This window comes from Pelecanus crispus, chromosome 14 (assembly GCF_030463565.1).
Source record: "Pelecanus crispus isolate bPelCri1 chromosome 14, bPelCri1.pri, whole genome shotgun sequence".
Taxonomy (NCBI): Eukaryota; Metazoa; Chordata; class Aves; order Pelecaniformes; family Pelecanidae; genus Pelecanus; species Pelecanus crispus.
In genome coordinates, this window is record NC_134656.1 from 311,105 (window position 1) to 333,168 (window position 22,064).

The 22,064-nt window shown below is 56.3% G+C and overlaps 1 protein-coding gene across 1 annotated transcript in view; it reads left to right on the forward strand.

Moving 5' to 3' along the window:
- Positions 1-18,823, forward strand: part of CDH22 (cadherin 22) — a 55,637-nt gene extending 36,814 nt beyond the window's left edge. Inside the window, exons 8-11 of the mRNA XM_075721395.1 lie at positions 6,866-6,987; positions 7,361-7,478; positions 16,601-16,852; positions 18,285-18,823. Coding sequence (XP_075577510.1) covers positions 6,866-6,987; positions 7,361-7,478; positions 16,601-16,852; positions 18,285-18,823 — 1,031 coding nt within the window. The remainder of the gene's footprint in view (positions 1-6,865; positions 6,988-7,360; positions 7,479-16,600; positions 16,853-18,284) is intronic.
- The last annotated feature ends 3,241 nt before the right edge of the window (positions 18,824-22,064 follow it).

Sequence of the window (22,064 nt, forward strand, 5' to 3'; positions counted from 1 at the left end):
AACTGCCAAATCTGCTCACACCCAGCTGGGAGAGCCAGGAGGGAACAGCTTAGTGGCTCTGCAGGTTTTGTTAGCTTATCTTCCCTCTGCGTGATGGAGGCGGCGGAGCCTGGCGTGGATGCTTCCAGCAGAAGTTCTGTTTGTCTTTTCTTCTCCAGTTAAGAAAGAAAAGAACAAACCTGGGTCCTGCTGCTCAAAGGAGCTCTGAATAAACTCCTCCTGAGGAATGAAAAGAAAATAATAGCAGCAAAGGGTAGGCTTTGCTTCCCTGCAGGTGCTCACTGCGGGTAGGAAGCCGGTGAGGCTGCCCTGGGCATCCTGCTGCCCTTCATCGTGTTTACACAGTGTCTTGGCTCATGGGCTCTGCAGGTCCTGTATGCGGTGGCAGATCTGGCCCCATGGGCCCCAGGGAGTGCTCTCTGTTGCTCCTTTTTCCAAGCCTGAAGATGGAGAAGGGGCTTCAATCCCAGGCACCATGCTGGGAAGCAGAAAGGCATTGCCGTATTCTTCAAAGTTTTCCACATTTTGGATGCGCAAGTCACTAGGGCAGCCTGGGACGTGCTGTGCTCTGGCAGCCCATGGCAGCTGGCACCAGGGAGCTGCTTTGGCTGCAAAGCACCTTCTGACACCTGCAGACGTGTGCCAAGACCCGTCTGTCTGCGGGCAGAAGCCTTCCCCAGGCTTTGCTCCCAGAGACCCCTCAGGAGTTCTGGTTCTCATTTCTTTGCTCGTTCTTGAGCAAGAAGATGCTGCTCACATTCGAGGAGCTGTGTCGGGGCCTGACTTGGGGCCCAGAGATCGGTTCCTGCTGCAGGGCCAGCCTGCAGCAGCAGCAGCAGCCAGCTGCTCTGGCCAGGCCAGGGTGCCGGCCCCGCTGCCCCGGGAGAGGAGGGAGCAGCAGCCCCGGACAGACCCGCGCTGCCCTGGGGGGGACGTCTGTGGTTCTGCTGCATGTCCCGACCCCCTCTCTGCGCTGACGCTTCGTGCCTGCCGGATGGGGTGGCCTTTGCGCTCTCTGGCTGCATTGCTGCTGCGAGCCCTGCGCAGCATCAGGCAGCGCTGGGCAGGCGTGCTGGTGCTGCCTGGCTACGCCAGAGGAAGGGTGGCCTGCATGGCCGCAGCGTGTCCAGTGGGCTCCGTGGGGAGGCTCTGCCAGCAGCGGCTGGGGAGGAGGGGATCGCAGCGTTGCAGCACAACTCATCATCCAGAGGAAACATGAGGTGACAAGAATCAGAAGGACAATATTTACATGCAGCAGCTAGGATTTCGGAACAAGTCAGTAAATGCTGCGGCTCCCCTCCGGCAGGGAAGCTTGTCAGGCTGGATCGCTTCAAAAGCTGGGGAGACTCTTCGGTGCTCTGACTCCTCCCGTGGTGAGCTCTGACTCATCCGTTTTAACTGCCCAGACATTCCTCCCAGTGACATTATCCTTAACGTTTTGTAATCATGAAATATTAATGACTGATATTGAATTTAAAGTACAATTTATGTCTGAATCCTCTGGCAGAAAGGGCAGTTGTAAAGGTACAGCATTCCAAGTGACAGAGGGGTTTCAGAGTGGGGCCCTGCGGCAGCTGTCAGGCCGTGCCTGGCGCACCGGGATCAGCCGCGGCAGCGTGAGCACAGGGTGGCTGGAGGCCTCTGTGCTGGCGTCGCCGTGTCCGGTGCAGCGGCTGCTGCCACGCGGCAGTCCCTGGCATGCAGGTCTCTGGGGCCGGGGGGAGCTGGTGGGGCCCTGCAGTGTCTGCTGCGGGCATGCAGGTTGCAGTCAGCTGCTGCAGGGTCTGCTGCACAGCCGGGCAGGATGTTACCAGCTCCGGGGGAGGCAACTGGTAAAATATTCCTCCTCTTTCCTTAGTGAGATGTAAACTTGGCAGAAGGAATGGAGCGAGCCCACCAGGCGTCCTGCTGCCTGGGCTTGTGCCTGCTGCCCCAGCTCGTTGGGGCTGGTGGGAAGCCGTGCCCGCTCGATTCCTGCGGCACGTGGGCGTGTGGCCTGGAGCGCATTGCATCAAGGTCTTGCCTGCCCGTGGCCTCCTCGAGCTGCCCTCCCTGCCTGCTGGCAGGACTGTCCTGAGAAGGGTTTAATGAGCGGCAGCTGATGGAAAGCTTGCCTGCTGGCAGCACTTGTTCCTGCAGGCAGCCTGTCTGTTAGGTTTGAGCAGCTCGATCCAAGAGCTGTCCCCCCACCTCGGAAAGCCCCATCTGAGACCTGGCGCTGCTGCAGCGGAATCAGTCTCCAGGGGTGCATGCCCCACCTACAGATAACCAAAGAGTATTTGCATCTGAGGAGCAGCGAGGGAAGCTGCAGAAGGCGCCTGGCTGCGCCCGTGAGGCTGGCTGGGCTGCGCGCTGCTGGTGGGGGAGAGCAGGGGCAGGCCTCCCTGCGGAACGGGCACTCCCCAGCGTGAGCTGCCTCTGCCAGCTGGTGACCAGCAAAATATTTGGCTTTACAATGTGGCAGCCAGCAGGAAGCCTGGGGGCTGTTCAGCAAATCTGGCCTGGGACCAGGCCAAGCGTTTCCAGAGATAAATCTTCATCTCACTCGCAAGCTGTTTACCTTCCTTGGGCTAATATTAGTGATTCTCTTCCTGTTTTCCTCTTTGCTCATGTAAAATGATGAGGCCTTGACTGCTGTGTCCACTGCTGGTAATTGAGATGATAAATCTTCCTGCTGGAGACTGGCTTTAATCAGAGCATTGTGTTTGGATGCGATTTAATGACTCTCATGCTGCTGAGTTCGGGCAGGACTCGGGAGAGGTGAGAGCCATTTATATGTTACTTGGCTTAACTGCTGCTTCCGCTTTGCTTCCCCTCAGCTGGGAGACACGTTTTCAGCCCCAGCCTCTGATGTAGCCGCCTGTGTCCGAGCAGCCGTACCCCTGGCGTGCCCCTGCTTTGTCCTTGCCATCAGTGCTCCGCCTTGCAGGCAGGCAGCTGCGCTGACATCTACAGAACCACCCTGTGCTTCACAGCCGTGGCATGAGTGCCAGAAAGCAGAGCGACCCATCCTAGTCTTCTGATCTGCATTTTGTTCTCCCACTTTGCTGAGATAATGAGGAATAAATTCCACCCCTGCCTCTTCTGGCTTCCCTACTCATGTAAAAATTTTTAATTCAGTATTGTACCAATTTGGTCTTGAGGCAGAAGAGAGTGGGTTGTCGCTGTGCCCAGCTGTGTCTGTGAGCTCTGTTTCCCCAGGTGCTGCAGCTACAAACAGCAGCCCATGGTCCTCTGATCTTTCCTCAATCTGCAGAGCACCTTTCTGCATGTGCTATCAGGCAGGAGTGCAAATGGTACGTGTGCTTCAGCAATGGTTGGATTTGGGGCTTCACAGTAGAGGTTTGGGTGTAAAAATGCAAAATGCTTTATTGTGAGTTTGTGTGAGGGTCTGGAGGGGTAAGGACTGGATCCCAGCACAGCACTAACCACGGATTCCCTCCTTTCCTGCTGCAGCAGGGGTGGCTGAGCATCTCAGCAACCCCTTCCCATTACTGTGAGCTGCTGCTGCAAAGCTTCCAGTGTTTGAGAGCAGTTGCCCAGCGCTGCTCAGAGCGGTGTCAGTCCAGCAGGCAGTTGGCTGTCTGGAGCCTGGGGAGAGGGCAAGTTGTTGGTGTTTTGCATCTGAATGTTTAAGGCAAGAATATTATACTGTTCAGATTACTTTCGTGGTTAATTAAATTAAGAAAAAGTACTGTGGGATGTGGCTGAAGGTTCAGCCGGAGCATTTGAGGCTTGGCCTGAGCATCGCTGTGCAGCAGGACTGTGGCTTTCTCCTGCTCCAGAGCCGGGGCGCTGCCCATCCCTGCGCTGCGCTGCTGCCGAGCAGCTCCTCGGCACGGGCTGTCTGCGCCGCGCTCGCTGCTTGTCCTGAGCTGTGCTGCGTGCAGCATAGAGGAGAGTGCAGACACTGCAGCGTGGAAGTGATGGGCAGAACTCTGTCCCCCACCCCCGGCAGGCTCCAGTGGCTCCGAAATAATTCAGCCCGTGCTGGCAAAGGCAGCTGCCAGTCATCAGCCTGGAGCTCCCGTACTGCACTGCTGTGTTTCCAGCATCTTCCCCTTGTTCTGTGTATTTTCCATGTCTCTTTCCTCAGTCTTTTCAGATTAATAGCATTCCAACTCCTGGAGGAAATGCAGAAAAACAGCATGTTTAATTTTAATTTAGGAAAGCGTTTAGGTAGCAGCCTAGTTTCCTTGCTGCTGTCAATCAGGTTTTCTCAAGGCTGACATCAATTAGTTTAAAAATATTGAATGTAATTTTGCCTGACACAACATATTGCAGCCACTGCAAAATATAATTTATTTTAGAAGAAGAAATAATTAAACTAATTTGCATGTCAGTCAGCTGAGCTGGAATACCGAGGAGAGACGCTGCAATGGAAGATGACTTTTTTTCCTCTCCAGTTGCACTCAACATGGCACGTGCAACCCTCCGCCCTGTCCGCTGGCCCGGTGCTGCTCAGCAGAGCCCTTCAAAGGGCACGTTTCTGTGCCTTCCGGCAGCCGGCATCCACCCAGTCTGCTGTTCTTCCTGGCAGTGGTACATGCCTGCTGAGCATTTGCTTCTGTGCTGGAGCATGTGTAGGGATACGTGTGTATATTTCTGTGTATGCAGAGGAAGCACAGGTCAGAGCTTTTGGCCTTGCAGATGTGAAGTCTGCGTTAGGCACATCAAGGTACAGAAAACATATTTCAGAGATGTTTTGGAGATTTTTTTTTTTTTCAAATTCTTCCAACCATTTTTCATATTTTCCACCTGTAAATCCAGGTACTGGCTCAAAAGAAGAGGGAGGTTGATAAGGAAAGCATTTGAGGAACCTTCAGATAGATCATGGTACAGCCAAAACACGAAGAAGCCAGTGTGTGTGCGCCTCACTGGAAGAGTAGACCACAATGCAGTGGTTGCATTTCTAACCTTGATGCTCCTGGAGACATCAAATTTTAACCCTGTCACTGAGCCAGGAGTAAGCGTGAGCCTCAGGCTTCAGCAATTTTGGAAAGGGCAAAAAGAGAGCTTTTTTTATGACAGGGTGCATTTAGAAAGGATAACAGTGCTTTGAGCTGTGCTCAGGGGAGCAGGATATTAGTTATGGCTCTGGCAGAGGGGTCGGCGCGGGTCCGCGGCACTCTGCTGTGGCGCATGGATGACCCCACTTGCATGCATGGCATAAAACACTCCTGGCAGCTGCTCGTTGATGCTCTGGAAGAGGACAGACCTATGGTTATGCCCAGCTCTAAATACGCTGATCGCATCCCTCCTGATGAGGCTGTGAGACGTGATCTCAAAGGGAAGCTGCCGTGCTCGGGCTCGCTCAGGTGTTGCACCCTGGCCCTGCAGAGCCACCGTCGCAGCACCGTGCCGACAGGTCCTGGGGAGAGTTCGGTAGCACTGGGGTCAGCTCCTGCTTGCAGCCTGCTCGGGCACTGGGGGAGGAATCGCTCCTCTGGGTCACAGTTAGGAAGGGGAAGAGGTGGGGTCCTGGGCTCTTCTTCCTCCCTTGTCTGTCTTCATCTTTCTCTCTGCAGTGCCTCCAGGGCAATGCCAACTTGCTTCAGAGCTGAGCCCCAGGGATGGTTATCCATCTTCCTCTGGGCTGAGGAGGGGGTGATGAGATGCTGTCGTCCTCCTCCTTGCAGGAGCTGAACCCTTTTTCCTCCTGCTTGTTTGTGGCCCCAGCAGGCATCAGGTGCACCCCTTTGCCTCCCCCAGGCTCCCCGCTCCCTTCCTGCTCTGCTGCCTCCCCCTCCCTCTCTCCCCGACAGCAATTGCAGTTTATTTCACTGCACCAACATGCCTTTTAAAATAACACATCGTTCCAGGCTTTTAGTCACGACTTCTGCCTCCCTCCCCCGAAAACAGCTATCTAATCACCAGAGCAGCTGGTCTGGGTGAGAGGGAGTGATAACATGAGAACGGGGTGAAGGCAGCTCTGGGGAGGGGGCTTAGGTTCCCAGCTAATTATGGAGCAGTGCTAAATCTCCTCTCCCCTGGGTCCTCCCCCACCTGATCTGCGGGGGCCAGCATTAATTTTATAGACAAACAGTCAGCAGAGCTCCTGCCCGAGTGAGGAGGGGGGCATCGGGTCTGTCACAGTTGCAACCTCTGGCTAAAACAAAGGAGATGGAGTACGAGGGAGTTCTCATTTCTGGAAGCACATGAGGTGCTTCAGAAGACATTAGGCCCTCCGGAGTGATTTATGATCTTATAGCGAGGGCTCAGTGCAACTTTGCAGTGCATGCCGTGGGGTAGAGCGGCACTGCAGCAAGTGGAGCTGTAAATGCAATCCCTGTCCCATGTGTGGAGCGGCACCAGCAGCTCCCTGCGCCCCCAAGGGAGGGGAGCGGGCTGCGAGTCCCTCGGCGCTGCTGCCTGTGCGAGGCGTGGGCTGGCGAGCGCGGGGGTGAAGGGGCTGCCCTAGATGTGACCCCCCTGTGTCAGGATCCAAGTCAGGGTGTGATGTGCTCGCATCTGAATTTGCTTGTCCCCGCTTGGTGCTGTCTGGCTGCAGCACAGATGCTCATCGGTGGTGACTGACCCTTATCGTGGGGACTGGCTTCGGGCTGCTCAGCTTTTCTAGGGGTAGAACAGGCCAACACCAGCGTTTTGGGAGTCCTTGGTACACAGCCCAGCGGTTGGGCTTCTTTACCAGAAACCGCGGGTGGCGAGGCTGAGCGATGCTCTGTGGGCGCTGCCGGCCCGCAGAGATGGTCTGTGTTGCCGGCAGAGGTGCGGTGCTGTGTGGCCCTCTGCACTGGCAGCAGCTGGGCAGCTGTGGAGGGCAGACACGAGGAGGGTTTGCTCCCTGCTAGTAGCAGATAGCACTTCCTGCTGAAGCTCTGCTTCTTGGTTTTTTTTGTTTCAGATAATCACTCACAGGTGTCAAGAGCCTCTCTCCTTATCCGTATCCTGGATGTGAATGACAATCCCCCCGAGCTCGCCACTCCCTATGAAGCTGCTGTGTGTGAGGATGCCAAGCCAGGCCAGGTACGCGGGTGTCCCCCAGCCCTTCGCCCAGGTCTCCATCAGCGCCTGCAGCAGTCTTGTGCTGCGAGCAGCACTCTGGACCAGTGCCAGCCTGCTCCTCCTTCCCCTTCTGCCTGAATGTGTATGAAAGTGCAACTTTGCACTGCATGCCACGGGGTGGAGTGGCACTGCAGTGAGTGGAGCTGTAAATGCAATCCCTGTCCCGTGTGTGCAGCAGCTGTCACGCTGGGAGCCACTTTGCTGGTGTCCTAGAGCTAAGCCCATGTACAGGGGCAAAGGCTCGCCCCTTGCTGTGGCAGAAGCCGGTGATGCTCTGCTGGGATGCTCTGCTGCGGAGGCAGCACTGATTCTCACCTCTGCTTTCTCCCTGCAGCTGATCCAGACAATAAGCGTGGTGGACCGTGATGAGCCTCAGAGTGGCCATCGTTTCTACTTCACACTGGCACCTGAAGCCACCAACAACCACCATTTTTCTCTGCTGGATATTAAGGGTAAGCAGTCGTGCAGCCTCCAGGCTGAGCGGCGCAGCTGGCCGTGGGGAGGGAGGCTGTGGGCTTACAGATCTGTGTACAGATCTTACTCCATCTGTGCCGGGTGGAGCTTGGGGTGCTTTCTTTGGGTAGCTGCAAGGCTCCTTGCCAACCTGAAGTGGTGGGACTGGTCAGCTAGCAGTTTGGATTTCCTTAAGGAGGCTCTGCCAACTTTCTCCTCTGCTGCAGACAGGTCCAAAGCTCCTCTTGTGCTGTCTGGTTAGTCTTTGCTGTTTTCAGGGCTCTCGGTCCCTTTCTTGATACGAAATCTCCAACCTGCCCACAGGCGAGGAGATGATGCGGATTTACAGATGAACACGCTCCCATTTTGAGCATTATGATTTATCTCTCTCCAAGGTAAATCCTGGAGCGTGGGTCATCCCGGGGCTGCCATGTGGGTGGGCAGCCCCTGCGCCCCTGACAAATGAGCAGCTCGGGAGTCCTGGGAGGCAGCAGGGCCGCGGAGCAGCCGGCACTCGGCTGTTACGGGTTACCTGGGACGCAGCCAGCAGAGCCGGACTCCCTGTTAGGTGGTGGCTCAGAAGCGCAGTTCCTCTGCGTTTCCTGAGGCTCATCCTGTCCTTTGAGAGTTGCTGCTGGGCAGGGCCCGTCCCTTCCTCTGGGAAGCTCTGGGGTTCTTTGCGCCTCCGGGCTGAGCAGCTCCCGGTGCCGCAATCCCCGCCGGCTGCTGTAACCAAGGTGTGACGCGGGTTCTGCTGGCTGAGCCCTGGCTGCTGTTTGGCTTTGCAGACTGCAAGGCCAGGCTGCATTTGTGTGGACAGCAATCCAGAAGGGTAGTTATCAGGCTGCTTCCTATTTTTGACTGGTGTTTTAGGTGAATTTAGCCGCTGATTGCAGTGGTAAGTACAGCAGGGACCCTTGCAGATACTGGGGTCTTCTCCAGCCAGACGTGCGCTTATTTGTCAAAGGGGCCAGCCCAGTTGGAAGCCAGCAGACCACGCTGAAATGCATCTTCCTTTTTTTTTTTTTTTTTTTTTTAAATGGGGTTTTTTCCCTTTGTTTTTGCAGTTTCATCTGTCAAAATGACAGATTTAGTTTGTTCTGATTGTTTTGATCTGAAACTAAACTGATTTAGTTTGTTCTGAGCTTATCAGAGGAACTCTCTGCTGACGTAAGATCCTGCTTGCTCAGTTTGGTTCAGCGTTATTAGGAATAGTCAAAATGAAACTTGCAGCAAAAAGCTTCAGACTTAATTGTAGAAGGACTGATATTGCTTTGTGTCCTAGAAAGTGCAGCTGTCCCTGGCCCAAGTCCTTCCCCCTGCACTGATGGGGCAGCTGTTCACAAGACCTTTGCCTCTGATCATGTAAGCAAGCTTTAATCCTCTGCAAGGTTTTACCCCACACCCAGCGATTAACTTCCTTCACTCTCTCTGAAGGACCTTACGAAAAAGTGCTTGAGCGTGCTGAGTTATGCCTTGGCGTCTGTCCCTACCCGTGCCCATCCAGAAGCTCCAAGGGGCCTGGGGCTGCGCTCCCTGCTCTGAGCTGGGATGTCTGCCGTGGCTGGGTTGCAGCCTCGGGGCCGTCACTGCTGCTCTGCCTGGCTGGCAGGAGGGACCTGGGCCAGGGGTGTCTGGAGCTCAGCAGGGGCTGCTTCGCTGCCCGGTGCTGTGTGGGGATTGCCCCCCGTTTGTTCAGCCGGGGTTCAGCAGCAGCAACCCAAGAGCTGGCATTGCAGGAGGGTGCAGGACGGTGCAGGACGCAGGCTCGCGCGATGCCATCTCCTCCAGAGCTGCTGCTCTCTTGAGTGGGACGAGGCTCTCATTGCACAGGGTAATCCTTCGTGCTAAACGATCCCACAAACCTTGCATGTGGTGCAACACTGCATAAAATGAGTAAAAGCTGGCGTCACCCGCCGCCTTCTGTTCTCAGGAAAACAAATGCTGTTGCTGCAGGGTTATTCCCAGGGTGTTTGGAGACCCTCCCAATTGCAAAGTGATGCTGTCTTCCACAGCAAGAGGAGGCGGCTGCCTGTGCAGATGGAGGCAGCCTTCGTTTCTAATGCGCGTGTGTTTTAGTGTCATCTCCCTTCCTTTGATTTCTCCCCCCACACCTTTTCTCCAGTCCATTGAGCGCCCTGGGTGTGCTCACCTTCGCCCGCTGCTCTCATGGGTTCCTTTGCTGCATCCTCCTTTGTAGCCCCCCTTGCCTCCCTCTTGTGCGTTCACCCCTCTTGCACTTGTCTCTACTCCTCCATATAAATATCAGTGGTGACAAACTGCTACCACCAGCCCATCTGTTTCTTTGTACAAATTTGTAGCCAGTTTTGAAACGTGATTTATAAATATTGCTTTTGCAGCCAAGGAGTGACACTGATGAATGTCAGCACAGATGGATTCACTAAGCTCTTGCTTAAATCCTTCTCTCTTTTGCTTTGCACCTACTTCCTTCGCTCCTGCAAGGCAGCAGAAAGCCACCTCAGGAGGGTGACTTGCCTCAGCACCCGCTCGGGAATGCTCCCGTTACAGTTCGTCAGGCAGGGCAAAAGCAGCAGGCCGCGGCAGGGCTGGTCGGTGGGGAGGCGGGGTGGCTGCGGCCAGCAGCGAGTCAGCTGCGGGAGAGGGGTCCGAGGCTCCGCGCTGGCCACGGTGCAGAGGGGCTCCCTCAGGGGCACCCAGCGGGCAGGGGGAGCGAGGGAGGCGGCTGCTCGGGCAGGCACCGTGCTGGCAAAGCTGACCCTGTGGGAGGCTGGAGAAGCAGGAGGAGTGAGAGTCGGTTCAAGTGCAGAGCCCCGGCGCACAGGTGGGAGCAGAGCCAGGCGGGGTAGCGCAGGAGGGCAGGAGAGGACGCTGAGCGCTGCCTGGGCTCCTCCAAATGCTGCCTGGGCTCCTCGTGGGCAGCGTGGAGGAAGCCTGTGAGGGTTTTAGGGAAAGCCCAGGGTGATCGATGGGACAGCCTGTCCATCAGATGAAGAGCTTGTGGAGTACCTGCTAGTGAGTGGGCGTATGGCAGTGGTCGCAGGGCAGGTCTGCTGCATGCTGATACTGCCATGGTACAGTCACGACACTGCTGCTTGCCCAAACCCTGCTGGGTCAGGCCCCGCTGCAGCCAAAAGCGCACGGCGTGGGGATGGCCCTTGCAAAGTGCCCGCGGTTAGCACCTGCAGCCCCACTCGTCAGGTCCCAGCGGCGTGCAGAGCTGCCTTGGCTCTGATGCTCCGGGTCAGAGCTACAAGAGCAAAAGGTGACCCTGTGGGAGACCTTGTGTTAGCTGAATTATAGCTGGTTTGCAGGAGTCAGGCTTTTAGAAACAGTGCCGGTTCCTACTGGCATCTCTCTTTCCTTTTGCTCTGTCCAAGGGAGTGCTCGAGCACTTCCTAATTTGTCAGACAAGGAATAAATGTCATGTGTGGTAACAACGGCCCTGATCCAGAAGGAAGATGCCCAGCAAATGAAGTGCCTAAAGGAAGAGATAGAATTGGAAAAAAAAAAGAAAAAGAAAAAAAAAAAAAAACCCAACCCAAAAAAACCAGGTCCAATTGGTGCCATTCCAACAGCTTTTCACCATCCTCTGCCTCCTAACTTGCCTTTTGCTGGATCTTTCTGGCCTGAGAAAATTGATTACAGAAGGATCAAAGGCAATTAAAGCCTGAAATCGTGTTCTCCAAGAAATGCTAATTGTTGTGGAAGGGATGGTAGAAAGCATCCAAGCCCAGCAACCTGGAAGGGGTGCTAGATAATGTGGAGCGACACATGGAGCTATGGACTCCAGAGCTCAAGGGCTAGGCAAGCAGATGTCTGAACTCTCTGCAGGTCTCATTAAGAATATGTAATGGGTGATAGAAGATCTGAAAATCGTAACAATCAAAAGCAAAATGTTAGAATTCGAGGATTGCCTCAGGATAGAAGCAGCTTCCTCCAGCCCCGCAGAGATGCCATTCTCGGCACGAGCAGCACAGATGCTGATCTGACGGGGGGTGAAAAAGAGCATCAAGTCTCCGCGGGGGTTGAGTGTAAGGTAAACGAGCAGCAGTGGTGCCGTGGCCTGGCACCCAGAGAACTTGGGAGAAGGAATCGATTCTTCTCCTACCAGCTGCACCTGCCTGGGGCTGAAGCGGGGGTCTGCTCCTTTTGGGCAGCTTCAGCAGCAGCATGGCCGTGGGCCCGGCCGGGAGCTGTGTGCACCTCCCCGGAGCTGGCGTGCCCAGGATCAGAGCTGCAGAACAGCTGCCGGAGAAGGGGCAGGCAGATGCTCATATGGCCTTGGGAGTGTGGGAGAGGGCAGGGATATTGAAATCCAAACTGGAGGTCACTTGCTCCCTTCTGCTCTCCTGGTGCTGCTCAAGATTGAGTTATGAGAAGGATTTATTAGTTCTGTCTTTGAAGCGGCCAAGAGCCTCTTTGGAGAGGGAGTCTGATTATTTTATTATTCCTAGTGGTGTTATGCTACCACCAGAGTATATTGTGTTCCTAAACTTTCCTCTTGCAGCCGTATTGACTGGTCCCTGCACATTCGACCCACATTGGTTTCTGCCTTGTCTGGTGACTTGCTTCTCAAGCAGGCAGAGGTGCCATCTCCTGTCCGTCACACAAGGTGAATGATGAGACATGGAATAACATCACTGTGTGGTCAGGGAGAGGGTGGCATAGGAAACCAGCGGAGGAAATGTCAGTTTGTGTAGCAAGACGGCAGTGATAGTAAATGGTTTGGCTTGGGGCTTCAGAGAACACATGGCACAACCTTTACAGTGGTGTGACCGTAGCACAAAGTGCAACCTCGCAAGGACTAGGCAGGACAACCTAAGTGTGGAGGTCCAAACTCATCTGTGCAGGAAAGCTGTGGATTAACTTCTGCTCAAATTTCAGTACCACCTCCTGGGAAATACTGCTCCTCAACCCCATGACCCCAAAAATGGACTTAGCAGAAAGCTGCTGCAGAGGAAGAGACACGAGAGGCCAGGCCTGCCTGTTCTTTGCAATGACTCAGGCTGTGCTGATACAAATCTACACCAAGACACACATCCTGAAGCAACTGGCTTGGGTCAGCTGCATGTAAAGAAACAACCATACAGAGAAATTACATTGTTTTGTAGGAAGTCGTTTTGGATGCATTTTCTAGGATGCATTTTCCACGATACATTTTCCCAGATTGGGGCAAAATTTTTCTCACTTCTATGGTTAAATAGACTACATTGCATGGCAGCAGCACTGCTTTTTCTGGAGTATCTCAAAAGGGAACACAGAACAAGTTTGCAAGTAATGGCTGTAAACACCCGATAGAGAAAACAGTTGTCCAGGGTGCCTGGGGAGCGGCGGGCACAGTGGGTGGGCAGCAGGCAGGAGGCTGGAGCCATCTCGGTGCCTGCAGGGCTGGTCTCCGCCAGACTGGGATTTGGCCGTCCAGCCTTGGTGAGCAATGTCATAGGTGTAGACATGAAATTTCTGTGCATCTCCCTCCTGTAGGAAGTGCTCGTGTCACCCTGTTCAAGAGAAGAAATGTAGTTTCATGATGTTTGAAACGGTGTTTTGTAGTTGTGATTTTTGTCTCTCCCTAGCACCGAGTTTTGGGCTACAGAGCAAGACCTCAGGCCCTCCTGAGCTCAGGTTTCTCAAAGCAGAGCTGTCTGTCATGCTGCTAATACATTTAAGTACTCACTGCTTTATTTTGATTTTGTGGGTTCAGCAGTGAAAATATTTCTCCTTGCTGTACTTGGAGGTGAGGGGGCTCAGCAGTGCGATGTGCTGTCTGAGCAGTCTCAGCTGAGCTGAGGTTAGTGGCTGTCTCTCTGCGACTTGCACATGTACTTCCCTTGATTTCTAGAGACTGTTTCTAAAAATACAGTGTGCCTTGTGGCAGGTCCTCCTCCCTAACAGGAGCTGGAGCTGGCTGTAAACAGAAGGGGAGTCGCTAGCCTTCTGCTGCGTTTCCAGAGAGGTGAGGAGCTGGTGCTATGCCTGCATTTACGCAGCACTAAAGGGGTGCTCGCCCGGGCAGCTGGAAGAGTGCCCAAGCACAGCGTTTCATCAGAGCTGGGCTAGAGCCAGGCTGAGCAGCATGTGGGGGGTACAGGGCTGCGTGCACGGGGATGCTCTGAGCCAGGAGCCGACCAGGAGCTCAGGCTGGTTACTTGATTTGTGTGATGGTGCCAGTGTAGGGACCTTCCTGGGCTGAGGGCCAGAGCCTTGCTCGCTCACAGCAAGTGGATCTGTCCCATTTGTCCCGTGGCTTCATCTCCGCTGGATCCAGATGCCCGAGGCTTATGTTTAGCTGGACTAGCTAGGAATTAGTGCTGGCCTCTTGCTGAGATGGTGCCATTAATGTTATTTATATCTCCCTGCTACGCTGCAGCAAGCCGAGGGAGCAGCACCAAATGAGATCTTGTTACCTTTGTGCAAATGATTAGCATAACAATAATTTTTTTCCTAGCTCACCCTTGGTAAGCAATAGGCAGCTTTGCAGCAGACTGCTGCCGGCAGGCTGCCGCACTTGCTTCAGCCTTGTGCCGCCCGTGGGGCTGGTGCTCCCCTGCTCCTCCTGACAGCTCTGCCGAGCGGCCTCTGTGCTGGGGCCACGTGCTGCTCCAGGAGCCCCAGCCATGGCGGCAGATGTCCTGCAGGACCAGGTGGCTGCCCAGGTGGAGGGCCGGTGGTCCCTGTCTCGTGTGCAGAGAAACCAGGTAATGCGTGTGGTGCAGAAAGACCGTGCTCCCTGCTGTGGGCAACCCCCTGCGTGGGCTGGTGACGCTGCAGCGCTCGGATCACCTCTGACTCGGGAAGCGTGGGTTGGTGCTGGGCGCTGCAGCCTTGCGGGTGGAGTGCTGACATTGCAGGCAGTGTCTCCCTTCTGAGGCAAACTGTCCCCAGATTGACGTATACAAGTATTTGCCTTATTGCTGTTTTCTGCTCTGTGCTCTTGAGGATGTTGCCTGCCTGAAGTCTGCTGCTGCAAGCAGGGATGAGTGAAGTTACCTGGAAAATTCCCTTAATGGATAAAAGATGCTACATCCAAGGGAAGAGTTTTTCTAGTGACCTGTAGCACAGTTCTGCGTGCATGAATTAGATCTGGGTTTGAATATCACCCTTGTGGCATTCAGTGCCGTCTCCAAATGTTGGCTGGTGTGGTCTTCTCTCTGGTGTCCTTGCCTTTCCCACGTTGAGCTCTTCAAGGCAGACCTGTGCTCTCAGGTGAAGAGATGACTTTCTCCCTGTCTCCTTTATGCTGGAATCCCAGCTCTCCCCATCTAGGGTGCCAAAAGCTCTGCTCTCCCCAGCAACATGGCCATATTCTGGCAACACATAAAACTCTGGTGGGATGAGTCCAGAAACCTGACTATAGGAAGCAGCAATCTGGTATTTGGCACCATGACAGCTGAGCGCTGTTCTGGGCGCAAGCCCATGCACTGCTGTCTCCCCTCTGGGCGCAGACAGCCCATCTTCCTCGCTCTTGCTGCACCTAGCCCTGCTTGGCTCCAGCACGCTCTGGGTGGGCTTCGCCTCTGCACCTGCGTGTCAGCACGGGGGCGAGGGGACGGGGGGAGGGGGTGCAGGTTGCCCCAGCTCTTCCTCTTCCAGACTGCTGTGAAGCAGAGACCAGCCTGGCCCTCGCTTGGCCTTTGCTGGGGTTGGTTGCAGCAGTCCCGCGGGCAGATCACCTCTGCTGTTTGTGTTGGGAGAGCTGGGCAAGGGCTCAGCACTGGGGTCCTGGCTGTCTCTGAGCAGCCAGGGTGGGGGGAGATGGGCTCCATGCTCTGCTCTGCCCCAGCTGCTGCATGGCACCTCTGGGATCTGCCCTGCTTCCCATCTGGCCGGTGGACCTTCCCTGTCCTGCGGCTCAGCATGTGCTTGCCCCTCTGCTCTGCTCTTGGCTCGCCTCCTGTCCCCGCCGTGCCCCGTGTGCTGCCATGCAGCACCCGATCCATACGGCAATTTCCGTGGTGGCAGGCAGCCCAAGAGCCAGAATTAGAATAGATGTCTTTTCCGATCGAAGAGCTGATTGATACAGAAAGGGGCCAGTCCAGCATAAATCAGGTGCAATGAGGAAAGAGTCTGTAGACAGTAGCACCTTGCTGTGAACGGGCCAATTTACGTTTTATTAGATAAAGACTGCAGACAGTCGGCAGCAACTTCTGACATCTGGCCACAATTGTTCAGCTACTATTCAACCCCTTCCTATTCAACCCCTCCACTGCTGGCTGGCAGCGAGTAGCACACATGAGCAGGGAGCTGAGCTGATTTGCAGTCCCTGTTCCTACTGTCCCTGCTCCAAGTTGCCTGTGCGCAGCTGCTGCTTGGGTTCATCTCTGGCGCCGGGGCCCTGGAGGGGCCCATGAAGTGGCCATGTTAATGGGATCGTAATGGGTTATACTGTGCCGGCTGAGCCCCTGAAACAGCAGGGCTTGAGCAGACGGAGAGGAGGATGGCTGGCTCGGTTGGGAGGCTTGGAAGGAGCTCTGCCTGCTCCTTCAGAAGTTACAAAGGATCCTGGGGGGTGTTCGGCCCTCCATCTGAAGCAGGACCCTTCACCCATGGCTCCCAGCTTTGGAAGCAGTAACTGCTCTTGGTAGGTTCAGTGCCATCTGCAGACCCCCATCCACTCTGGACTGAGCGGGCCAGGCTGGGTCAGGAGGGGGTCCCCATGTCAGCAACAGATTTTTATCCTGATTCCTGCTCTGTGCTACTCTCAGAGGGTCTTCTGGAAGGTTTTTCTTCCCTTTCTCTGCTCCAACTGCATTGTTTGTCAGCATGGCTCAGGCACCTGCGTGCTCTTGCCCCTGTGCTGGGTTTGCCATGCCCTGGCACGCTGGCGGGTGAGACACTGGGCTGGCCCCGAGGTGCCCAGTGTGCTGGAGCCAAGCTGGCCACCTCCAGGCGCTCGGGCTGCTGAGGGGCTGCAGTGCAGGGGAGCCACGAGCTCGCTCCTTGCTCTCCTGTAATGGAGAGGAGGGAGGCCCCATCCCCTCTTCGGGTGGTTGGTGGAGTTGGCACACGAGCAACTGCTGTGCGAGTGGTAGCAGCCTGCCAGCACCCCGAGCGTTCATCCTGAGTGTGGAGGAGCTCACAGCGAGTCCTGCTGGCTGTGCTATGGGAGTGACTTTGCTGTGGGTTTACTTGTTCCCTGCAGACAACACGGCTGCGGTGCACACGCAAAGAATGGGCTTCAATCGCCAGGAGCAGGATGTGTACTTGCTCCCCATTTTGGTGGTGGACAGCGGCCCTCCAGCCCTCAGCAGCACCGGGACTCTGACTATCCGCATCTGCGGCTGTGACAGCAGCGGGGCCATCCAGTCCTGCAACAGCACCGCCTATGTCGTATCAGCTACGCTGAGCCCCGGTGCTCTCATCGCGCTGCTGGTGTGTGTCCTCATTCTGGTCGGTGAGTGTCTGCCGGTCCCCCGGCCTCCTCCTGTCCTGTCTCCTCTCCATCCAGCATCACACAAATGAGCGCAGGCGGTTGCTGCGGGCACAGCGCAGGCTCCTCTGCCACCTCTCTCCTTGCTGGTAGCTGCAGCGTGGGGGGCAGGAAGCCCGTCCCCCTGCCGGGGGGGACCATCAGGGAAGCTCCCATGTTTGCCCCAGCTCCCACGCGCTGGGCTCAGCAGGGCAGCCAGAGCAGGGCTCCCTGCGCACAGGCGGGCTGCTGCCCAGCGGAGGCTGGAGAGCTGCTGGCTTGCTCCCTGCCTCGCTGCGCGGGAGCCGAGAGCTGGTCGCAGGCTGCCGTGCCGTGCTCGCAGCAGGTGTGTCTCAGCAGACAGGGCGCATGTGCATCCCAGCGTGGTGGCCATGGGCAGCAGGTGTGGGGCGCACGGTTGTGCTCTTGCCTCGGAGTGCTGGGAGGGTCAACGTTAGAGTGTGCATGAGCACATGGGCAGGACGTGGAGCTGGGGTGCACACAAACCGGAGCATTGCCCAGGTCGGGCTGGGAATGCTGCTGGCTGCCACTGACACAAGCTTGTGCTGGGCCACCGTGGCAGGGTGTGAAGGTACAGGGGAGGCGTGGGCTTGTGTGCCGTGGGAAGGGACTCTGAGAGGGGTGTGGCAGTGCCCTCAGGTTTAGCATAGGGCAGTTGATGGATGCTGCTGCTGCCAAAAGCCCTCCGGCGTCGGTGCTGGCTCACAGCTGGCTCCTGAGGGCTGCCCGGACATCTGCGGTAGCCAGCACTTTGTTCAGCTAAGTCTCCTCTCCCTGGCACACCTCTGCTCCCCGTCTCCTGCTGTGTCTCCGTTTAGAAAACCCTTTCCCACAGGGTGCACTTTACACTGGTTTCATTTTCCAACGCAGCGCAAACAAATTTCTGCCTAATTGCCCAAACGAATAAAGTGCACATCGGTGCTTTAAAGGTGATGGGATGAATGGATGATGATCCAGGACACATCTGCAGCTCGTTGCTCAGGCTCTGTGCCATCTGCTCCACATTCACCCTCCCAACATTTGGCTGCTGCTGTGATTCATGCACCCCCTTTTCCTACTCATCTTCTGCAGAATCCATACGTTTGTCTGTCCAGCTGTGCGTTCATCCATCTGTCCCTCCTGTCTCAGCGGTCGTGCTGCATGGGAAAGGAAGCTCCCGGTCTGCACTGGAGCCCGGGCAAACCTTTCTCCCAGCCAGTGACACAGCACAGCTGCTACTTGATGAGCCTGCCTGATAGGAACTGGCTGGCATGCCGGCGGTCTCGGCTGCGGGGCTCCCCGTGCCGGAGGGTGCTGTGCCTCTGCACCCTGCTGCCGAGCACGGGCCGTCCTCGCCCCACAGGAGCGCAGCGTGCACAAGCCCCTGCTCCCGTCTGACCGTCTCTTCCTTTCCCAGTGCTGGTTCTTCTGATCCTCACGCTGAAGCGACACCACAAAAGCCACCTGACATCCGAGGATGACGAGGACATGAGAGACAATGTCATCAAATACAACGACGAAGGGGGTGGCGAGCAGGACACAGAGGCCTATGACATGTCAGCCCTGCGCAGCCTCTACGACTTCAGTGAGATCAAAGGCGGCGACGGAGGCGGAGGGCCGGGAGAGGGGGGCCCGAGCGGAAACACGGCCTCCGAGCTCCACGCCCTCCCACAGTGGGTGCAGAGCCCAGACCTGGACTTCTCCGTGTTCAGAGACTATATCTGCAAGAAGGTGGAGCAGGCGGATGAGGACCTCTCCGTGCCGCCCTACGACTCGTTCCAGACCTACGCCTTTGAGGGCTCGGACTCCCCCGTGCCCTCCCTGAGCTCCATCAACACCTGGTCCAGCGGCTCAGAGCAGGACTTCTCCTACTTGGGGAGCTGGGGGCCGCGTTTCCGGCAGCTGGCAGCGCTCTACGCTGGGCGCAGGGGCGAGGAGGACAGCGAGGAGTCCTAGCCGTCCCGCCAACCCCCGCGAGGCTCCCGGTGCCTCCTGGACCAGGGCTCCGTGCCATGAGGTGCCGCGCGGGGACAGCGTGCGCCCCGGCCGGGCTCCGCGGCTGCTGGAGAGGGGCTGCAGCGCGGGGCCAGGGAGCGCTGGGCGACGTGCTCCTCGGCAGCTGCCTCCTGTTCCGGGCACCTCTGCACCCGCATGGCGCACGCAAGGCTGGGGTGCCCAAAGGAGCCGCTGTGGCAGTCTCATCTCCTTAATACTAGTCTCCATTAAAGTACTACGCATTCATTTAAGAAAGAGAAAATGTAACTCAAGAGAGTTTGGAGGGGGTTTCTCCCCCACAAATTATCTTTTAAATAGATCTGTTCAGTGAGCCCAGTTCAGGAGAGGAAGAGCAAATGGGGAGTCTTAGAGCAAATGGGGAGTCTTTTGTTGTCTAAATTGTTTTTGTCACTTGAGTCAGAGCATTTGAAGTGCTTTGATTTCTTTAAGAGCTTTCCTTGCAGAGGGAAACAAGCTTTTAACTTCTCTTCAGCTTTTTTCCCCACTTAAGGTTCACTCACTTTTTGGAGTCCTCCTCTCTGCACGTGGGCTCCTCTGCAGTGTCCGGCTGCTGGCACGGTGTCGGAGGGAGCGTGCCATGCTGGGGATGCGCGTGCTGGGTGCAGGCTCCGAGGTCACGTCCTGCATGGAGCAACGGCTGCACTAGAGCTCCCTTCAAAACACACTTTGTCTCTAAGCTGCAATTGCTTCACCTCTCAGTTTTTAGACCTTTCTTGTGATTATCAAAGATGCTTGTGATTTGAGGGGCTCGCCCTCCCTGCACAGCGGATGCTGTCTGTGAGGTCCTGATGTGCCCCACGGCCCCGGTGATGGATGAGGACGTCCCGCCCGCCACCGCGGCACGGTGCCGTGGCCTGAGCCATGGAGCAGCCGCGGTGCTGGGGAGGGCTGTCGAAGGGGCGCAGAGCGGCGCTCCCTGGGTCGGTTCTGCCAGCCCTTTGGGGCAGGCGGGGCCCGGGTCTGCAGGGCTCTCGGCCAAGCACTAGCTTCCTACCAAACGGTGTGGGCTGCACAGGGCAGAAGGTGGGACGTTGGTGCACCCTGGCCTTCAGTGGTGCGGGAGAGCTGCATCCTGGCTAGAGGACCGTGCTGTAGGGCGCAAAAGACCCCCAGCCCCCTGGTTTGGAGGGATAATTCCTGCTGACAGCACCCAGCTGACAGCAAAGCATCACCATCAGCAATAGAAAAGCCATCCACGGTACCTGTGCGTGAGGCCAGATCCTGCTGGCGCTCCTGCACAGCCGAGCTGGTTGCTGCAGGCTGGGCAGGGGGTCTGTGACACCTCGGGGTACCCAGGGTGTCCCCACCCTGGCACAGTGCCCTGCAAGAAGCCTGCATGAGCTCCCGCAGCGGGGCTGCCTTTGCACGAAATCTCTGGTTTCGAGAGGCAGGTCAGGAGGAGGCCGGCGGGATGGCCATTGCTCCTTGGGCTGCAGGTGATGCTGGAGGAAAGCGCTCAGTGCCTTGCGCCTTTCCAGCCCGCTGACTTCCCCCAGGGTAAATTGAGCAGCGTGTTGAGCAATGCCCGCAGGCAGCTTCTCAGGCCATGCTGGCTAGTGCAGCTCCTTATCTGTTCATGTTGGAAAAAAAATCAATTATATCATTGATAGGTAACTGATAAGGTCTCTCAAGGCCTGACATCCTGGGCTTGTCATTGGGTTTGTCCTTTTAGTTTAGCCACAGTGTTTTCTATCCTTGGAGAAAGTTTAAATGTAAATGTACATGCGTGTTCATTTTTTACTGTGTTTTGCTTCCCAGCTGCTGGTGTTGATCCTTTGGCTGCAGCGAGAGACATGACAGCAGAGAGGGACAGGATGCGTCTTTGCCACGGCTCCTGCCCTCGGCTGCTCCTGCTCGCTGCTTGCTGCCACGTCTGCCCATGCAGGAGCCACAGCTTGGCTTTCGCGCTGGCACCGGGAGCTGCTCGCTGCTCAGGGTCTCTCCGGTTCCCCCTGGAGGAGGCAGCAGGTGCCTGCTGCTGGCACCCACACCCCAGCGTGCTGCTGGTTCACTGTGATGATGCTGGGGAGGCAGCGGGGCCGACGGGCTGCTTTGCGCTGGCCCTCAGGTGCCGGCTCTGGCCATGCCGTCTCAGGCAGGTAATGCCCTGAACAGGAGAATGGAGCAAGCCCTCTCTTTCCTCAGGAATGTGTTTGTGTTTTCTCTCTGGGCTGAAGAGCTGTGCCCGAGCCCCTCCAGAGCTGGCCCTTCCTCTAGCAAAAGTGTTGTGCAATAGCAGGGCTCTGTCTGTAGGAGATGGGGTCTGACAGGGTACGTGTTTAGCAACCCTCCCACTGGGTTATTCCCCATCCCCGACCACCCAGTCCTTCCCAAGGTGCATGCACGCACGCTTGCGTTTTAATTTCTATCCCACATGTAAATATGGGAGGTGTGGTGCCGAGCGAGCCGACCGCTGCACACAGCGCTGCTGCGCGCTGCCTGCCCACCCGCACCTGGCAGGAGGAGCTGGCAGCTGCCACAATGTCTGATGGAGTCACTTTGGTTTTCTTTCTCTACCCAAATGAAATTAGGAGGTTGATTTCCTCACCCTTGTTATTTTTTCAAGGTCTTTCTAGGACCTGGAAATAAATTATTTCCTTGTCGTCTAGCATGAGTCTTATTTGCTTATTTTCTCTTGTTTTGTTTCCTCATATTGCGCTGTCAGTGTGGTCCCATCAGTGCCTCCCAGAGGGACCGGGCTGGCTGCCCTCCCGGCTGGACAGGCTGCAGCACAGCCCGGCGTGGCGTGTTCCCTGCCGGACCCGGCAGCCAAACCGCCTGCCTCCTGCAGCAAGTCCCCACTGGCGGGACGCTGCTTCTCTGGCTTCTTCCCATTTTTCATTGAAATGCTCATCAGAAAGGGCTTCTTCAAGAGAAAGGTCAGTTTTTCTGTCTGAATTTGTAGGAAATGTTGAAAAAAAATACCCTTGGCTTTCTCTGTCTCTTCAAGAGGAGAAAGTGGGGTTGTGTTTTCAGTGGCGCGAGGTGCTGGGTCGCATGCTCCGGGCTGGCTGTGGTGCCTGCCTGCCACGTCAGCTCCCGGCCGGAGCCACCCCAGCACCGGGGTCCGGGATCTGAGCTGCTGCAGCCGGGCGCAGGCTCGGCGCAGCCCCAGAAGCGCTGCTCCCGTGGGAGGGCGGCAGCGGCTTGTCCTGCGAGGGGGTCATTGTTCCTTAGTCCT